The 21500-nt window shown below is 42.3% G+C and overlaps 1 protein-coding gene across 1 annotated transcript in view; it reads right to left on the reverse strand.

Moving 5' to 3' along the window:
- The window catches only part of LOC137432788 (uncharacterized), a 29240-nt gene extending 8393 nt beyond the window's left edge, over window positions 1-20847 (reverse strand). Inside the window, exons 1-2 of the mRNA XM_068124993.2 lie at window positions 19738-20847; window positions 18710-18842 (exon numbers count right to left, since the gene is read on the reverse strand). Of these exons, the coding sequence (XP_067981094.2) occupies window positions 18710-18842; window positions 19738-20404 (800 nt within the window). The 5' untranslated portion in view covers window positions 20405-20847. The remainder of the gene's footprint in view (window positions 1-18709; window positions 18843-19737) is intronic.
- Between the last annotated feature and the right edge of the window lie 653 nt (window positions 20848-21500).

The raw sequence follows: 21500 nt of genomic DNA on the forward strand, positions 1-21500 counted from the left end.
ATGCTCAACAGACAATCGGATTCAATTTGTAAACAAACATGAACACAACAAACCTGAAAAAGTATCCCTAACTCACGTTGCAAATAATTTCCAAAAACTGGTGCGAATAGAAGATGCCACACAGGAAAATGAAACAGCAACAAATACAGCTCCAACAATTGAAAAAAATACAAAAGAAATGTATAAAAATTAATATATTAAGAAATATACACCAACAACTGGGAGAATAACAAAAGAGCAGGAAAATACAAAAACGAATTGGATAGAGCAGGGATAGACAAAGAAGGCTCATTGGAATGGCTAAGAAGAGGTCAGCTCAACTGGGGCGGCGAATGAATCATAATAAATGCCCAAGATCAAGGACACTACACCAATGCATTTTAAAATATGGTGGGACTGAGCCAGACAGACAAGGGTAGATTCTGCAAGACAAACAGAAAGTACTAGTCACCTGCTCTCAGGATGCAAAAAACTATTATCAGAACAACTTTACACACAACAGCACAACAATGTATGCAAAGTGATTCATTGGCAAATCTGCAAAAATTTAAACATCCCAGTACCAGAAAACTCATGGAAACATGAACCAAGGGCAATTTTTGAAAACGAGGACGTCATGCTCACGTATGTCCTGATGATTCCATCGAGCGTGAACATAGAAAACAAAGCATTGCATCCGTACATTGCACTCAGGAACAAAAAGGAAAAGACAGCATTACTGATTGAGATAAAATGGAGGTTCTTGGAAGTATGATGAAGGCGATTTGTGTTCTGCAGTGTTCAAATACACTATTCAATTTATGAATAGAATTTTAAAGAGGTTTAAAGGCATACAAGTAAAAAAAGGTTATGGGTTTTACTGCTATTTTACCCAACGTTGATTACACCACCCTACCTCACACATTACATTAGTTATTCGTGCCTGTTATTTATGTCCCTTAAAAACTACGTTTTCTGTCTGGAATGATTTTTCATTTTGTTTGAGTGTCAGGCAGGCAGACAGAGTAAAAATATTATCTCCCCTCTGTGCATGTGCAGTTGGGATGAATTCTCATCCAAGGTACATTTAAACGGCAGACTTATTGTACACCGCTCCTTTTCTATGCAATCTCCAGGCGCTTCATAACGTCATTGCCGGGCACTGAAGGGGGCTCGGCAATGACGCACGCTGAAAGGGAGTACTCGGTTTTCACTCTGGTTTCTTGCTTTCTTGTTTGTTTTCTTGGTTGTCCGGGCGATATCTCAGACATCCTTTGAGCTAGGAAGCTGAAATTTCGGCAAAATAGTGAGCAAGAACTTTGTCAAAAACAGTATTTTTTGTTTTTTGATTAATCAATTAATTGAGGAGTTATTTAGTTATTAGCGATTAATTAAGTACTTATTTAATTAATTAGATTTCCTTTCTCATCTGGGCAATATCTCAGGCACCTTTTGAGCTAGGAAGCTAATATTTGGACATGACAGTGACCAAGTGATGTGGCTATCAAGGATATTTTTGATTTATTGATTAATCATATAATTGATTAATTATTTATTGATTAATCAATTAATTATTTAATTTTTTATTGATGACATATTTCATTAAATTTCTAAAATATACATCTTCGAATGAAGCACTAGTGGTTTAGTTATGCTATTAGCCAATTGATTAAGAAAATATTTTGTGATAATCTTTTATCGATTTTAATTATACAATTAATCAATCAATTAGTGTACACCTCTCCCTCCCAATGCAGTCTCTATGAGCTGCACTGCGGTATTGCCGGGTGCCAGAGACGCCCCGGCAATGCCGCGCTGTAGGATATTTAATTATTTGGCATGGGGACAGTGTACCTTGAATGTATCTGTACTTGTTTGTTTTCTTGGTTGTTCGGGCGATATCTCAGCCATCCTTCGAGCTAGGAAGTTGTAATTTCGGCACAACAGTGAGCAAGTACTTTGTCAAAAAGGGTAGTTTTTTGTTTTTTGATGAATCAATTAATTGATTTGTTATTTAATTATTAGGAATTAATAAAGGATTTATTTATTTTATTTCTCATCTGGGCAATATCTCAGGCACCTTTTGAGTTAGTAAGCTGATATTTGGACATGCCAATGACCAAGTGATTTGGCTGTGAAGGCTATTTTTGATTTATTGATTAATCAATTAATCGATTAATTATTCGGGTTAAGGGCCTATCTCATTGGTGGAGACGTCGCCGCGACTGCCGCGACTGATCAGTCGCGGCAACTCGGGCGACTCGGGAGACCAAAAAATGGCTTGCGCTCTCACCAAGGCGACGCCAGGGCGACGTCTACGCCAGGGCGATGATATTCATCACTACTCCTTTCGCTACATTTTTTACATATTTTTGCATGTATTTATTTTAATGCAATTAAATATAAATTCAATGCAATTTAAATATACACTCACATGTAGGTAGGGGCTTCTTGATCTCCTCGAAGATGTTCTGCATATCAACAAGGAAGGTTTCAACCGCTGCTTTCTTGTATTGGTTATCTTTGTATCTTGCATACGATTTATCGTAAAATTCCGGATGATCCTCCCAGAAGTCAGCCATTGCCACTTGATGCCCCTCTTTCCAATCATATTGTTTTCTAGTCGGATCGCCGCTGGAACCATGTACCTCATCTTCTCTAGCATCAACTGCTGCCTCAGCATCCACAAACTGCGCTGAAGCTGCTACAACTGCTTCATCCTCCTCCTTCTTGCCCTTCCGGCCCCCACTGCCCTTGGGTGGCATGGTGGAAGGACAGTACTACTCTGGAGTTGGAGCTGTCCCCTGGCAAGACAAGATGGTGGGGCCTCTTCCAAGGCAGTACAAGGAGCAGCAGCAGTAGCAGGAACAAGTACCAAATGATGAAGACCTTGACCGGATCCTGTACCTGACTTGGACCAGGAGTGAAGGCGTCTCGATGATGCCAGCACGCGCTCAGTCACGTGGTCTCTAAAGTGGGTCAAGCAGCGTCAAGCAGCGTCGCGGAGACGTCGCCGCATCGTCGCCGCAACGTCTCCTCAGTCTCCTTCGTCTCCAGCAGGTCGCGGAGACGTCTCCCCAGTCGCGGACAAAATTAGTCTCCGCGACGTCGCCGAAAAATCGAACATGTTTGAATTTCCCGCGACTTCCCGGAGACCCGGCTAGTCTCCAGGAGACGTAGCGGAGACTCGAGTCGCCACCAGGTCGCCACCTAGTCTCCAGGCCAATGAGATAGGCCCTTTAATGGCTAAAAAAAATAAAAAATTTAAGTTACAGATTCGGATGAAATGGTGGTGGTTTATGGGTTTGATTAGCCAATTGATTAATTACTTAATTTTTTATGACTATTATTTATTTATTTTCTTTATTAATCATTTATTTATTTTCTTTCTCATCTGGGCAATATCTCAGGGACTTGTTGAGCTAGGAAGCTGATATTTGGACATGACAGTGACCAAGTGATGTGGCTATAAGGGATAGTTTTGATTTATTGATGAATTAATTACTTATTTATTTTTTCTGATTAATGACTTATTTTATTAATTTTATAAAAGTTATAGCTTCGAATGAAGTAGCTTAGGTATTCTATTAGCCAATTGATTAAGAAAATATTTTATGAACATTATTTATTGATTTTAATTATGCAATTAATTAATCAATCAATTATTGTACACCTCTCCCACCCAATACAGTCTCTATGAGCCGCACAGTGGTATTGCCGGGCACCAAAGGCGCTGGAGGATATTTATTTATTTGGCATGGGGGCGGTGTATTTGAATGTATCTGTACTTGTTCATCTTCTTATTATTCATGTCCCGATTCGTGTTCAAAATGTAACATTTGATTTTAAAACGTTGTACCTCAATCACAAACTGATGATCATAAACTGATAAGATGGACGGAATGACGGATAAACATGAACCAAATTGCTTTTCACTTTGTGTTCATGGGGTAAGCACGTGCATGGTTCGCATGTAGGGGCATGTGCTACTGCAAATTCCAGGAAATCGGAGGGGAAGGGGGAAGGGAAGTTGGGAGCGGTAGGTGGGTTGGGTAGAAGGGGAGGGGGGAAGGGAAGGGTGAGAGGGGGGGGGGGGGGGAAGAGGGAGGGAAGGGAGGGGGAAAGAGGGAAGAACGGTGAGGGGAGGGGGAGGGTAAAGGTGAGGTGAGGGAAGAGGGAGAGGAGAGGGAAGGGAGCTATACAGTACATACAGCACTTATAGAAAGTCTACACCCCCTTTCAAAATTTTCACCTTTTATTGCTTTGTAGCCTGGAATAAAATTGCATTAAACCAGACTTTTTCCACCTTTATTTACACATCATAACCCACAACATCCAAATGAAAATCAAATTCTACAAATTTCAGAAAATTAATTTAAAATACAAAAGTAGAATATCTTGGTTGGATAAGTGTCCACCCCCCCCCCCCCCCTACCCCCAATTAATACTTGGTGGAAACACTTTTGACAGCAATTACAGCTGTGAGTATTTTGGAATGGGTCTCTACCAACTTTGCACATCTTGATTGGGCAGCGTGCTCGCAGTGCAAGTCTTGGACACTGCACAGGATGATGAGCACAGATTCCCGAATGCCTGAAGATTGTGTTGACACTTATCCTGCAAGGTCCAGATGTGTTTGTTGTACTCTAGACAGTTTGTAACTGATTGCGTAGATGGATCGTGCTAATGTATCAGTCTTGAGTAGGAGCAGTTATCCTAGGTCTCCTAGGATGTCCATTTCTTGGCATATCTCTTGATTATCCAGTGTTTTGATAACATCTTCTGAGGTCTTAAACAGTTCTTCTCCTCAAGTTTAATAGCCTCGCAACATGTCTAATAGAAGACTGATTGAAGGATGATTTGATTTTTGATGATTCGGAGATATGATTTGATTTGATTCCAATGATTTGATTGCTCCCATTTTATGACATTATGTGGCATTGTAATGGATTGTTAAAGAATGTACCGCATTTTCCGGTGTATTAACCACGCTTTTTTATCGGCAAAAAAGTTAAAAGTTGGGCGTGCAGTTAATACGCAGATATAGATCATTCTTCAAAACAATCATTGCTGAATTTCAATTATATTCCAATTGTCATACATATACCAGTAGATCTATATTCTACATATCGGGGAACGTTTAGAGATTTCATAATTATGTAAAACTGTGTAAGTACAAATGATCTCGATTGCACGTTTTTACCCAATGAGTCATGCACGGTAACCCCGACATGTCATCGTGTTCCTGTCAATTCTGATCGATTGATAAACAGGAGTGAGGAATGATTCACGGGAATACCCACCTGGTCTCCAGGGCCGGGTTTACAATATTTTGTGAATTTCCCTGAATATGGGACAATAAAGATTATCTATATAATAATACCGTAAGGACTCAACTTTGTTATCCCTTTTACGCCGCACCCAGTGACCCGATGCCCACGGCACTAATGGATTTACGATCTACGAACCACGCTCTTTGTTTATCACGTACAGACATACTCGAAAAATCTGAATTAGCCGACGTTGGGGCTCAAAAGCATCTGATTAACTGCCGATACGACGCCATCTTATGACGCCATCTTATTGGCGTCTGCTGGGCGAAGGTGAAGCGAGCCGTCGGCTGATTGGACAGTCGAGTGGTGTGAACATGGGTGGTGTGAACCAAATGGTCTTTTTATTCCCTTGAACATTTTAAATTAGGATATATAAGGAAACGTCTTTATCGTCATTTTAATAAAGTTAAATGGAGTGACGTTGCGATACTCGGGGTGCGTTGCATAAATCCTCATAACTCAGAGAGGTGTAGCAGGTGGCGAGACGTAAGGAAGCTTAAAGATAACGAGCTGAAAACAGACGAACGATATGTCAATCTCTTTCTACACCGAACGGAAATAAAAGTATGAGAGCGGGAAGGCATGGCCTGAGCACTTCGAGCAGAGAGGACTGATTGGATTTAACTTAAAGAGAAAAAATTGGAGCTTAACGGAAGAAGAAGATCCCATGAGCGCTCCCCTATGCCATCCATAATGGTACACTCTATCCATACACCACATCCACCCTTCCATGGATGTTCCACGGGTTTCGGCTAGTTATTATTATTTACAATGGCTCCAATGGTGCCTTGGCACCAGGCCCACAATAAGAAGGGGCCATAATGACCAAGATAGATTTTTTTTTTTTTATGTACACATTGCAATACGTTTAAATAAAGAATATGTATCGAATTTAATGCTACTTTAAAAAAAACCATACGATTCAAATTGAAAAAACGTACTACCATTACCTGGCGTGTGACGTCACCACACTGTCCATGGCATACATTCCAGTTCCAGTATGGTAAGCTCGCGTTTATGCGTCCTCTGTGCATTTTTGGAGCAATGTGCACCTGCCATTTTACCATTATTTGGTTTTTGGGATTACGTGACTCGAGTGCGTGAATAACGCTGCGATTAAGTTTTCGCACCAAACAACATGAAAACGTGTTTGTGATGACACCCAGATTCCAGCTAGATTGCCTTCCTTCTCCCTCGCCTTCCTTCTCCCTCGCCTTCCTTCTCCCTCGCCTTCCTTCTCCCTCTCTCTCCCCTCCCTCAGTTTCCGGAAACCCTCCATCTTAGCGTTGTACGTGTAGCGATGTTTCCAATTTTGCGCATGAATTGTGTCGTCGTAATAAGCGTAACCCTTGCAATCATGACTGGAAAGCGTCCGTGGAGTAGCAAGGTTGGTAGTGCGAGCACAATACAGAGGAACGCCATCATTATTGAAGTAAAAAATGGATGTTTTATGACGGTATGAAAGAGGTGATCGTATAGGTGATAAGAGGACCAGGGAGTGATTGCTACATTCAAGGTGTGTATTATCTCCGAAGAACATTTGTAAACCTGATGATGATTTAATGATTTGCAGGTGAAATCAACTGATAATGATCAGATGACTAAAGGAATTCTGGAATGCCTTTACAATAAGGGATGCTCTATGTAATGTTGAGGACTGTTGGAGGGAAGTCATCTGTTCCTGTATGAATGGTGCATGGGGGAAACTTTGCCCTCAATTTGTTCTCGGCTTTAAGGGTTTGGGGTGAATAATGATGTGTTGAAAGCACGACGTAACATCGTCAAAATGGCCAAGACTGTCGGCTTTGATGAGGTGGAGGAAGGTGATGTAGAGGAGTTTCTGGACTCTACCGGGAGGAGCTCTCAAATGAGGACTTTCTACTGCTGGAGAAGGAATGCCAGGTGGATCTTAAACTTTATAATTTAAATAAAATAAACCACTGTAATAGTAAAAATAGGACAATAAGATGACGATTGAGGGAGCACCCCCCCCCCCCCTATAACCTCTGCCCCTTATAATGGGGAATTAGTTTGAATTTAAACGTTTTTCATTCACAACTCTTGATCTCAGGCTGAAGGCGAGGAGCTTAGCTAAGGAGGATGACATTTGGGACTTCACAACCAGCCGGTCGTGGGCCTACGGGTTCATGGCATGCCATGATCTATCGGTTCGATGCTGCACGCAAACATCTCCCAACATGTACCCGATGACACGGCAGATAAGACTACACACTTTCAATCCTACATCATCGAGCTTCACCAGAAGCATCAAAAAAAAATTTTGAGGGTGAAAAGCAGGGGTGCGGTTAATACACTGTCATGGTTAATAAACCGAAAAATACGGTGACCCTGCTAATAAAGAAATATACGGTACTGTTACTCAGAGTTGCAAAGATGTAACAGTTCGAAAAGAATAGTACTTTGTCTCTGAATTAGTCCCGGTCGGACATGTGCAGAGAGGAGTGAGATCATTCATTGTTTCACTCTGTCTGCCTGTCGTCAATGACCCTTCTCATCACATTTTTTTGATGATCACCCATTCATTATTTCAAACTAAAAGAGGTACCCTGGTGTTGCTCTGGGAGAAATACTGAGAAAGGTGAGTAAGAGAGCTGGTGGGCCAGGGGTGGGGGTGGGGGGCAGGGAAAAACTGAGAAGTGTGACAGGGGAACAACTGGGGCAGGAGACACGAGAGCCGGCGGGCCCTGGGGGGTAGGTGTGGCTGGACCAGGCCAACAACCATTGAACTGCATCATCTTGAGGGGCGGCAGGCAGGGTTCAAGCTCCAGCCACAGAGCCCTTCCACCCAAAAACAAAGAGCCCCTTCCACCCAAATACAAACCTCCTGGGAATGATGTACTGCATCACTCCACCAGGATCTGGACACAGAGGACTCATATCGATACACTTGCTGTTAAAGTACGTTTTAAGCTTCCGAAAAAGACAACATGATGAAGTCGCTCACAAAAAAAACATTTTTCTTGATACCAAACCCCTTCAAAATACACATCTCAGATAAGCAGCAGAATTTTCACACAAGACTCACGCTTCCGAACTGAGGAAGAAACGGACCACCTCACTGGAGCGACTCACCTACCAGTACACCCCAATTGGCCTTCACAAAACGCTACAAAAAGAGCATCATGCTACCTCCACAGCTTGGCCAGACAATATCATGTGGAACGCAAATTTGCATGCAAGTGGATTACACATGCACACAAAGCAGTGTGCTGCTTGCTCCAAGAAAAGTGCTGCTTACAGGTCAAAATCCTCGCTAGTGAAGCGGTTGGAGCCGCAGCAGTGTCTGTGAACTGCCTATGGCTCTTCAGCACATTGAGGCTGAGCAAGGTACATTTCTTGGCCAGTGGTGCATTTCGACAACTGTCCCAGTAGATGAGTGCAGCATTATGCATATAGTGAGCTGGATATTGCCTCTGGTTCTCTGTCTGTAGGAACACTGACAGAGCAGCCATTCCCATGGCACCAGCAGCACATATAGAGGCCTGATCATTCTGGAATTCCTTCTTAGCAGAGTTGTAACACGTGTATGCTGGCTCATACAGGTGCATCAGAAAGGAAAGGTCTCCCATTTTTCAAAGCTGCAGCTCTGGAGCTTCAGAACTGTACGTGATGCCAGATGGACCCCAGAGCTCAGATCCTGGCATCTTGGAACCCCCAAACCACTTACGCATGACAGTCATAAGAGAGCAACTCAAACCTCTCCTGAACAACAGCTGATCATTAAGCTGCCAAATTGTGTGCTCAATGTGCGGGAGCAACCCATGTATGGTAAAGTCTTGCACAAACTGGTGCATGGACTAGACAGATTTCTGAGAAATGTGCATGTTAGGTGCATTTTTGGGTAAAAATTGGGAACCTCACTTTTTAACATAATTAGGGTATGCTGAATTAGATTAACCCGGTTCCCAAGCCGAAGTTTGAGTTTTTGACCTTCTAATTAGCATAAACAAAATGGCCACCAAATTGCCATTTTTAAACGATTTCTTTGAACAGGCATTTATATATCATGTATAATTGTATATACATGCAGCTGTTTTACTTTAACTTTACAACTTTTACCCCAAAATGCACCTAGAAGCTTATACATGGCCTTTTTTCATAAATCCATCGAGTCTATATTATGGTTGGTGACATATTGTAAGACATTCAAACTGATATTGAAATTGGACACTATAAAATGGGAAATGGTTTTAATAAGACAATGTTTCATACAACCATTTATTCTAAAATTAAGTATACATGGCCAATGGCCATGAAGCACAAACATTCAGGAATGTCACACATGTTGTTTTGCCAAACTACATCAAATTCATACAAGGGGTCTGATCATCACTCTGTTGCTGACAGGCACATATTGATGTGCACCTCAACTCTGAATAGCGACATTTGCAGCGTCGAGTCTTACATTGCTTCTGGCATGCACAACAAATCATCTCGAGGCAACTTTCTGGGATTGGACTCGGTGACATCAGAATAGGCTCTAGTCCTGAATCACCACGTTTCCATCCCATTTCCACAGGTGCAGGAAGGTCAGGTATGGCACAATTAGCATCGTCAAGGAGAAGTACATGCCCTTTGTCAGCTGCTTGATGGAGCTCCTTACATAGCCATATCATAGCAAGGTCTGTATTGGCTGATTCCTGCTTTGTTTTAGAGGTACAGTCACGTGAAAAAGTAAGTACACCCCATGTAAAGTTTTGACTTTTTCAACATATTTCAACATACAGCTATTTGATCTTCATTTCAACAATATTGATAGATAAAGGTGATATAATAAAACAAATATCATGAAACATTTACATTTTGTAGTCCATTGTATAATTTAAATAAACATAAATGCAAATTTTGCATGTGGAAAAAGTAAGTACACCCCCACATGTATCACTACTTCAAATACCTAAAATTAGAATCAGGTGCAAATGATTAGAACATCGTTAGAGAGGATCTTGGAGGAACATGTCTTATTTAAACCTCAGACATTCAGTTTGGTTTGCTCTTTGTTGTTGAAGTGTGCGGCGTCACCATGCCTAGATCAAAGGAGGATGACATTCTCTGAGGCCTTCAGAAAGAAGGTTATAGATGCCTACGAGTCTGGGAAGGGATTTAAAAAGATCTCCAAACAATTTGAAATCAATCATTCGACTGTCCGGAAGATCATCTACAAGTGGAGAAGATTCCAAACAACTGCCAACTGGTTCAGGCCAGGCCGCCCCAGCAAGTTCAGCCCGAGAGCAGACCGCAAGATGCTGAAAGAAGTCTCTAAGAACCCCAGAATGTCATCACGGTACCGACAGGTAACTCTTGCCACTGTTGATGTCAAAGTGCACGAGTCTACCATTAGAAAGAGGCTGCACAAATTTGATCTACATGGGAGGTGTGCCAGGAGGAAACCTTTGCTGTCCAGAAAGAACATCAGGGCAAGACTAAAGTTTGCCAATGAACACATAGGCAAAGACCAGCACTTCCGGAACAATGTGCTCTGGACAGATGAGTCAAAGGTAGAGCTATTTGGCCACAGTACCAGAAGACATGTTTGGCGAAAACCAAAGACAGCATTTGACCACAAGAACCTGATACCAAATGTAAAGCATGGTGGTGGAAATATTATGGTTTGGGGCAGCCTTGCTGCATCAGGGCCTGGGCAGCTCACCATCATATAATGCACTATGAATTCTTCATTGTACCGGAGGGTGCTTGAGGATAATGTGAGGCCATCTGTCGGAAAGTTGAAGCTCAACCGAAAGTGGACCGTGCAACATGACAATGACCCTAAACATACCAGTAAATCCACCAAGGAATGGCTGAAAAGAAAAAAATGGAGGGTTCTGGAATGGCCAAGTCAAAGCCCGGATCGAAATCCCATCGAGATGTTGTGGGGGGATTTGAAACGAGCTGTGCATGCAAGAAACCACTCAAACATCGCACAGCTGAAAGAATTCTGTATGGAGTGGGCAAAAATTTCTCCGAGTCGATGTCAGAGACTGGTAGACAGTTATAAGAAACGCCTACTTGAGGTTGTTTCTGCCAAAGGGAGCAATACCACCTATTAGAGCCAAGGGTGTACTTACTTTTTCCACATGTGAAATTTGCATTTATGTTTATTTAAATTATACAATGGACTACAAAATGTAAATGTTTCATGATATTTGTTATATTATATCACCTTTATCTATCAATATCGTTGAAATGAAGATCAAATAGCTGTATGTTGAAATATGTTGAAAAAGTCAAAACTTTACATGGGGTGTACTTACTTTTTCACGTGACTGTATATCTGGTGAATGCTTTTAGACAAGTCAGGTGATATTTGGCCTCAGCTGCGATTAAGTCGATCTCTCCAGCCAAGCGAATGCCGACTTTGTAGTCAAGATGAGAAGCTTGAATAATTTGATCACTCATTTGTTTTGTCATTACTGAGCTCAGCCGTGCCTTCATATCAGTGGTTTGACAGAAAATGCATAAGTTCCAGTTGACAGGTTGCACCCGTTTTCGCAATGAACGCATGTCACCACCTGAGACGCCACTGCTACTGCAACTTGCTTCCTCCTTCGAATGCTCTGCATGGGTCCTCTGTAGGCGTTCAATTTTACTCTTGTCCATGAAGTGAGCATAGCACATTTTGTGCCACACAAGAGCTACGGCTGCAGCAGAATCTAACACGTCTTCAAGACGATCAATCAAATCCATATTATTCGAGTCCCTTAGCTTCCTTCTGCTACATGCAGCAGTCCTTACTGCACTGAGTACATGATCACATGCTTCACTTAGACTCTTAGAGGAACTCTGGCTTTATGGGTTTGGCAGAATATACACAAGCTGTAATCCACGGACAAAGGCCTCTTCAAGGTAACTACTGGATCCATCGTTGCCTACAACTAATAAGAAACATTTATTAGCCTCAAATATATACTACAGGTATATATTAACATTTGTATAATAAAACTGTGGGCTGCACTGGAATGAAGATTAGATAGATTACCAGATAGATTAGATTAGATTAGATTACCACATTGAGCTGCATGTATATACATGATATATAAATGGTTGTCCCAAGATGTGTCCAAAAATGGTAATTTGGCGGCCATTTTGTTTATGCTAATTAGAAGGTCAAAAACTCAAAATTCGGCTTGGGAACCGGGTTAATCGAATTCAGCATACCCGAATTATGTTAAAAAGTGAGGTTCCCAACTTTTACCCAAAAATGCAACTAGAAACCTATACATGGGCTTTTTCCATAAATCCGTCCAGTCTAGCAGCCGTTCCTGATCCTCCAGAGAAAGGCAGGCACCATCGGTCACCGTGGCAGCTGTACCTATGGCCCACCCATAGTCTTCATCACCGGCAACTTCAATCTCCAGCAGATGGGTTTTCTTAGCACATTACAATTCACCATCGTGTTTGTTAGTCGGCACAGATGCTGGTTCCGCATTCCATGCGTCTTGTCCACTGCTCGCAACGCTCCAGCCATCACACAGCCTCCGCAACTGCAACTTTGGGCAGCGTGCCATGTACTGACTCCATGGTTCTGGAATCTGATCATCATGCTGGCTGCCAGGCAGAATTGAGTTGATGCGCAGAAGGGAACGGCACTACAGCCATATAGCTGTTTTATACCATCACAAATCTCTTCGGCCCTTTGCAAATCTCCTGTGCCAAGATCATGCAGCAGCACATAGTGCTTCAAAGTATTGGGGCTGAACAACTTGGGGCAAGGGCATTCTCCACTGTGCTGCTCCTGTAACAGCTGATGGAACTGCTCCATCAGGTCTTGGTGGTTTGATGAGACTACAAAGAGGCAGGCCACATAGTGCCCATGACACTCATGGTCTCCGACAGGAAATACCTGGAAAAAGCCTCCCTGTAGGCCTCAAACCACGGTATAGTGGTGTTGATGTTCAGATCATAACTTCCAACTGAGACTTCATCTGTAATAGCTCCATCTCCAGAGAAGCTGTTGGAGACTGAACAGCTTGCGAGTCACAGCCGGGGGATAGGGCTGCATGTTCAATGCAGAAATGCACAATCACACATTCTTTACAGGTTGTAACGGGGTTGCTCGGATCTCAAACGTGCACTTCCATGGGAAGACGGCAGAAGGGTTTCAACAACTGCATGAAGCTGAGACCGCCGTGACTGCAGACCGCCGTCACGGTCCGAGCAAACACGTTCTCCAGGAACTCACGCCGGTCCTGCGAGCACCACGCCATCGTCCTGGCACCCAGAGTGGGGCCAAGACCGTCACGACGGCCGGCCAGCCCAGCCGTGATTTTCCATTCGTTGCTTTCTGGAAAACTGGCACCGGTTGGTGGGAAGGGGTGGGAAGCACCGACTTCAGAACATATTCGAAAAAATCCCCTCCCGAGAGAATGCCAAAGGAGAGTCCTCCCTTTCTCCAACGTCCACAGCCATTAATCCCACGTTCCCGTCCAAGTCCTGCACGAACAGACCAGGACAAGTCCCTCACGAACACACCAATACTACATGAACACTCCGGAGTGTCCTCTTTTTTGAAAGTTCAAATAGGATAACCCTACTTTTGCGGGCTGACGGGGACAAGCCTTTCACAAGTGCACATTGTTGGTGCGTCGGAGCCATTATCTGCAGACAGGAGGCTTTGTCGCATGGATGAAAAAGTCTGGGCAGTGCAACACGAAATGGCGGAATAGGAGGAAGGGGTTGAAGTTCTAACTCCAATGGGAATGAAGCAGGGCAAGCAGCTCACCTCAGAGGGGAAGGATCTTGATGTGACAGCATGGTTCTCACACAAGTCTTGTGGTTTATCATCGCCACAATATAATTTTGAATTTAATTTAGCGATATCATCATTAACCATGGTCATAAAAAAACCAAGTAGCCTATGTTCAACAGGACGTCCAATTTGTTTGATGTGTCAAGTTTGGTGGCAATTAGCCAAGTAGCTTGGACATGATTGGTGTTTGACACACAAACGCACACAAAATAACTTTTATTTATAAGAAGATGAGACAAAACTTTGAGGGAGGTGTGAAAGAGGACTCCCACAGATGCTTCTCAGCAAGCGCCATGGATAATGTATTGTGATAAAAGTGCCAGCACACACACGTCCAGATATTTGCAGGATAGTTCATTCATTTTGTTCAAATGGAAGCACACAAATCTGATCTGCTTGGTACTCCCACCAAAGCACTTTCCTCATAATGCTGCAATCCCAGGCTCAAACCCCAAATAATATGTGGATTTGTCCATGTTCTTGTAATAGATATAGTAACACACTGATGCCTCCCTTATCTCCTTGGCCCACATATGATACAGGTACAAACATCCTCAGGAGACTCAGACAATTTAAGCCCAACATTGTTTTTATTTGCCAATTCACTTGAACTTGTAGCGTTAGCAATTCACGTGCATTAAAACACAAACCATTAAAGTTTGATGCTCCAACACCGATGCCAATTTTGGAATGATCTTTTGCAAATTGAAACTATAACTTGTTAAATTTAGCAGAGTGTGAGCACGAGCACTGGTCGTGCTAGATAAAAGAGAAAGAGCTTTACACGTCATCACCCATCTGTTACACTGTCCAGCACAGCTGCCAAGCCCGACCATTGTCACAATGCCCCAAAGCACAAACGGTCATTGTTTTTGCACAAAATCCAGCTTCATGGCGACAATTGTATCATGGTACCTTCATTCTCATGTTAATTGGGTGTCTGGATGATTGAAATGGTGGAGATGTAAAACTGCACACAGTAAGAGATGTGATGTAGGTGTTGTGTCAGGTTATTTTGATGTAAGGAATGTTTGTTCTGAAGGTATTCACAACCACAAATGCACCCTGAAACGAAATCCGAGTGTTATCCCGAAAGATTGCCCTATTGGGGTTGGATTGAAGCCGTAAAAAATTTTTTTTTTTTATAAACCGTTTCACGAAACGTCATGTAGCACTCATAAAAAAACATCACCTTTGGAGATTTCTTTCATGCATGTTCAATATACAGTACTTCATGAAAAATTCATCATTGTTTTTGAAGTACAGTATATGAAAGTACAAGCTGGGTCATCCGACGATCAAGATCGGGTTATTTAAAATTTTCGAAACTATCAAGAAGATTGATGTTTAAGGCGGTAGCAAAAATTAACCCAAGAGTGCACCACGGCAATGATGGACTAAATGATGGACCTTGTTTGACGTCCGTTTCTTGATTTTTACACGTACAAACACACATACATGTGGAAAATTGACTTGCTGGGTTGGGAGAGATGGAGGTCATTCCATTGCTCTGAATCTGGCGACCCTCAGTAGGTATGCAAAATTTGGTGGTGTTTGGTCAAGGCGGCTGGAATGAATGAATGAATGAATGAATGATCGTTTTAAGGCCATTTCCCCCACTAGAGTGGGGGTTAGCCTTGCGGGCCCCATGACAATCATGGTTCCCTTTTGAGGCAATGTTTTTATGGCCGGATGCCCTTCCTGGCGTCAACCCTCAGTCACCTCTTACGAAGTGCAGGGATACGGTGTATCTATTCTAACTCGGGGTACACACCGGGATATTTCATCCCAGCAAGCTGGTACTCAATTGTATAGAAATCAAAGGCTGGAATTGTATAGAAATCAAAGAAAAGGACAAACAAACACACACACAATTTGTGTGTGTGTGTGTGTGTATATATATATATATATATATATATATATATATATATATATATATATATATATATATATATACATACATACACAGTTGTGGCCAAAAATATTGGCACGCTAGCACTTTTTTCAAATAACTCACAATTTTCTCGAAATATAAGTTTCATTGATAAAAGTATTTCGTCTCCACAATTCTTTGTTTCACTGTTAATATCAGAGAACCTTTGTTTTTGATTCAGAACTTAATATATCCTTTTAAATCAGGATATAGAAAGAAATGGCAATGACAAAATTATTGACACCCCAGACTTAATATTTGATAGCACAGCCTTTGGACAAAATAACTGCAGTCAAGCACTTCCTATAGCCATGAATGAGCTTTCTACACCTCTCTACTGGCAGTTTGGCCCACTCTTCTTGTGCAAACTGCTCCAGTTCTCCCAGATTTGAAGGGTGCCTTCTCCCAACTGCTGTTTTCAGATCTCCCCACAGGTGTTCAATGGGATTTAGGTCTGCACTCATTGCTGGCCACTTCAGAGCATTCCAGCGTTTTGTCTTGAACCATTCCGGAGTGCTTTTTAAAGTGTATTTGGGGTCATTGTCCTGCTGCAAGACCCATGACCTTCGACGGAGACCCAGCTTTCTGACACTGGGTTGAACAGTGTGCTCCAAAATGCCTTGGTAATCTCCTGATTTCATGATGCCATGCACACATTCAAGGTACCCAGTACCAGAGGCAGCACAGCAACTCCAAAACATCACTGAACCTCCTCCATGTTTGACTGCAGGGAAGGTAAGGTGTTCTTTTCTTTGAAGGCGTCATTTTGTTTTCTGTAAACATAGAGATGATGTGCTTTACAAAAAAGCTCTAATTTGGTCTCATCTGTCCACAGGACATTCTTCCAGAAGGATGGCTTGATTTGCACAGGACATTCCCTTGATTTGGCTTCTTCAGGTGTGTTGTGGCAAACTCCAGTTGGGCTTTCTCAGCAGTGGGGTCCTCCTGGGTCTCCTACCATAGAACCCCATTTCATTGAGTTGGTGACAGATGGTGTGAGTTTAAACTGTGGTACCTTGTGTCTGAAGGTCAGCTTGAATCTGTTTGGCAGTTGATTGAGGTGCTTTCTCCACCATTCGAACAATCCGCTGCAATCTTTGATGAAGTTTTCTCTTACGGCCATGTCCAGGGAGGTTGTCTACAGTGCCATGGACCTTAAACTTCCTGATAACATTGCGTATGGTGGACACAGGAACATCAAGGTCTCTGGAGATGGACTTGTAGACTTGAGATTGTCCATGCTTGGCAACAATCTTTTGTCTGACCTCAGACGATTCTCTGATTTTCTTTCTTTTCTCCTTGCTTATTGCGGTACACAGTGACACAAAAAAAACAAAAACAGAATGACCCCCTTTTCTCCATTCAAACTGGTTGAATGAGTGATTTTTATATTGCAGGCACCTGCAACTCACCACAGGTGAATTCAATTCCAAAGTAGAGGAGAATCACCTGCATGAAATCGAATTATGTCTAACAATTTGTAAAAGGTGCCAATAATAATGTCCAGGCCATTTTAGGATTTCTGTGTGGAATAAGCTAAGATTTAGTGATTTTTTTTCAGCTTTTTTTGTTTTGTTCCACTGCAAACCAAAGAAATACATATGTGGATACCAAAATATTTTTTCATTTCAACAATTTTCTTGAAGAAATGGTGCATTATTTGAAAAAAGTGCAAGGGTGCCAATATTTTCAGCCATGACTGTATAATATATATATATATATTATACTTTTCATTTGTAGACAACAAGACCAAAAGTCTAACAGTAGCATAGCCAGGCTAGTTTCATACTTTAGTTGAAGAGGATAGTATGACCTGGGTGGGGATACCAGTTAGCAAATAATATACGTACCTGTATTACATTTTTTGAAGTACTGTAAGTCTCTAAGCTGTCTGTCACCATGGAAGTGAAGAGACTGCATTGAGACACTGGTTTATTCAATATGTTTCGAGTCAACAATGAACCATACATACACCGCTTCAATCCAGTAACTTTGCAGTCACAACAAAAGGATTGCAGTGTACGGTTATATTTACTATATTATTCTTATTAATGTTATTATTATTATTACTACGATAACGATACTACTGTATTAAGAAACCTGGGCTAATTTGCCCGAAGCGGCCTGAAGGTGAGGCATGAAGGCATGAAGCCTAAGGCCTATACGCACTGTGTCGTTTGAAGACATGTAACGCCAATGCTTTCGATACTTGATGGTCATTTTAACAATTGGTTTGTTTGTGTTTCACACTGAATGAAAAACATAAAGGTATGACAATTGTGATATATGACTGGTTCAGTGACATGTTCGGCCTGAGCGGCATCAAAATAAAAATGCGTCGTACGCCAAAATGACATCACAGACGTAATCACATCACCTCACCCCTGTCATGTGACCAGATCCTCAACTCTGATTGGTGTACGTTTGTGAGGGACAGACATACATACAAACATACATACAGACAAACTGTTCTAGACGGCTTTGTCCTATGGGCTAGGCCGTAAAAACAGGATTAATCAGAATTAATCCACGAGCTCATCAAAGGTAAAATTTTGAAAAGATTATCCCCATCACCGCTAAAACCTCCCAACATATCACAGGAAGAACATGTATGTCCTGCTTTCCTTACATGGGAAAGGTGCCATGAGATTTATGAACATAAATGGAGCCTTATCATTTTGCTGTTGAACTCACGTGCACGCAAGGGTGAGAGAGGACTGTGCAGAAGGTGACGGTAGCGATGGAGGAAGAGAAAGTGCATGACAAGTTCCTCCATTAAGACAGAAAGACGAGTTGGAAGCAAGGCAGGGAACAGCATGACCACGACCTACAAGATAAAGAAAGAGGCGGTCACACCTTACATCATCATTGCTTCGGTTTTAAATATCAAAGGAAACAACAAAAAAAACAATCAAAAATAAACTACACGATCTCTTTTACTAGGAAAAAGGTTTCAGCAATACCACCCCACATGGGAATAAGCTTAAACTATTATGGTCAAAGAATACTATTTTTGTCAGATCTGCGTCCAAACGTATCCAGGTCTGCTTCCTGTATGATGGTTTAAGCAGATCTATTTGCATAGTACCTCCATTTGATGAAGGATATAATCGCATTTACTCATTTATTTTCACGGTTGTTCCGTGGTTCAGAAACTGCACCTACACTAAAGTCTATAATTAAACAGCTTGTCATGCTGTAAAGGCCTCCAGGTGCAACTGTTACCCTCCCTGCAAGGTGTCAGGCAGTCCTTTTGGGTAATGAATTGATTGCTTTCTCTCTTTCCTCCAGTCTTACATCAGCTGTTTGATGTGTTGAAGCAAAAGCTAAAGCAATTGAGACTGGTTGTTCATTTTAAGCCTCTTGAAATTCCACTCAAGTACCCATCGCAGTATTTTGGAAAGAACACAAGGCCGCAGGACGTGAATGATGCAGGAAGGGCCAATGGTCCAACGAAATGCCTACATCTTACTCTTCCAACTGAAAGCCTCTTGGAAGATGTGCACTTAGGGAACTTGTGTCTTAAGCATTTTGCCAATCAAGGTTTATATTCCGTAAAGACAGGCTTTGCTGTGAAGGAATAACCAATCGGATGAGACTCAAAGGTCTTCTTTATGGAGATCCATGAACTTAATCTGAAATATATTGGCCCATACTACACTCGCAATCATACATTTAGATGCCCATAGAAGGAGCGAAAACCGAGCATCGATTGTACTTACCGAAACCTGTGGCTTCTCCAGCAATTGCTTGTGCTTTTTCTATTCCACTCAATGCAGCTGCAATTTCCTCCGTCACTTCCTCTGCTTCATCTTCTTCTTCTTCTTCATCATCGGTACCTTCTCCTGCTTGTTCCCCTTCCCCACTGCTGGGCTCGATTACCCTCCCCATTTCTGAGAATCCATGAGTCACTTCATCTGACACCGGAGACTTTTCTTTCTCGACATCTTGCCTTTCTTCCTGTTGCTCTGCCAATCCAATTACTGCTCCCAGCAACCCACCCTTTCCTTTATCCTGCTGCTGTCTTGTCTCTGCCCCTCTTGCTCCATCAATTGGAGCCCTCGAGGTTCCCTCAAACTTTTTGTTTTCTTGTTTCTTCCACTCACTTTCATTATTTTCTTCCTTTCCATCATTTTCCAAGCCACTTGAAGCATTTCTTCCCAGTTGTCCCACATTTCCACCAATCTTAACATCATCTCTCCGTTCGACTGCAGGAGAGAGGGCCCATCCAGCAGCCAATGACAAGGCCACAGCAACAGCAAGTGAGAGTATCAGGAGAGCCGCGAGGCGAGAGCGCCGGAGAGAATGAGGAGAGAGGGAAAGAGAACGACGAAGGCGCACGAGTGTGGGGCGGCGAGAAAGAGGAGGGGAGGGAGGGGGTGTCATCATACAAGAGGTAGACTATGATGTGTTCCAGGCAGTCATGCACCAGTAGAGGGGTAGTGGTCAAATCAGATCACTATTAGGTTAGAAACAATTGTGGACAGCTGTATCATCTTTAATGATCACAAAAATAGTTTAAAACAACTTGTGCAGGTCCAAAAGGTCAGATTAGGCCACCATCCTTTACGACTCAGTAAAAAATGTGCGCTTTTGCTTTCATACGATTTGTTTTTATGGGTCAACAAGGTTACGACGGCAAAGTGCGACCAAAAAGCCCAACGACAAAGCTTGAGGTGTTGTGTCCCAATGTCACCCTTTGCTCCCGACTCTCTTCACTTTGACCTTTGATGCACAAACGTCAATCAATGAAGTGTGCAAAGCATCATCACCAGCAGCCATTCCACTTTAATGTCATAATTTTGCAACAGGATCACACACAGAGAGAGAGAGAGAGAGAGAGAGAGAGAGAGAGAGAGAGAGAGAGAGAGAGAGAGAGAGAAAGAAAGAAAGAAAGAAAAAAAAGAAAGAAAGAAAGAGAGAGAGAGAGAGAAAGACTTTCCGTAGGTGTGCAAGATGAGGACAAGGAGAGAAGGAGACTTTCTGTGGGGTGACAAGATGAGGAACGAAAGGGAGACAAATTCTGTCAGCGTACAGGACACCAAGGAAGTGGGCTGTTAAAAAAAACACAGGTGAATGGAGGAAGGTGAGAATAAAGGTGGAAGTGAAATACTGCTTCCTAATGCAGAACATCTGCTTTGTAGACCTTCACACATTCCTCCTGAGTGCAAGAAACCCTCTTTCCTCTTCTCAGCCTAAAGTACAACTGTGTGTTTTCATTCCCAAGGTGATTCCTGTCATCATCAAGATTTACCATTTCCGATTACAAATTCAACCAACATCCCAAAACTTCTGTTTCCTTCTTCAAATCCATTCTGTTTTTTCTGATTATTCTCCCTTTTTAAATGTTTTTTAAAATAAATGTGTTCATCCAGATACAGTCCGACTGTCTTTCTCTTTCCTTCATCTTCCTGAAACCTTTTCTCTAAGGTGCTGCTTCCTCAGAAGTTCCATTTGCTTGTTTGCCCAATTTCAATCCTCTTTT

This window comes from Myxine glutinosa, chromosome 8 (assembly GCF_964187855.1).
Source record: "Myxine glutinosa chromosome 8, kmMyxGlut1.1, whole genome shotgun sequence".
In the NCBI taxonomy this organism is placed as follows: domain Eukaryota; kingdom Metazoa; phylum Chordata; class Myxini; order Myxiniformes; family Myxinidae; genus Myxine; species Myxine glutinosa.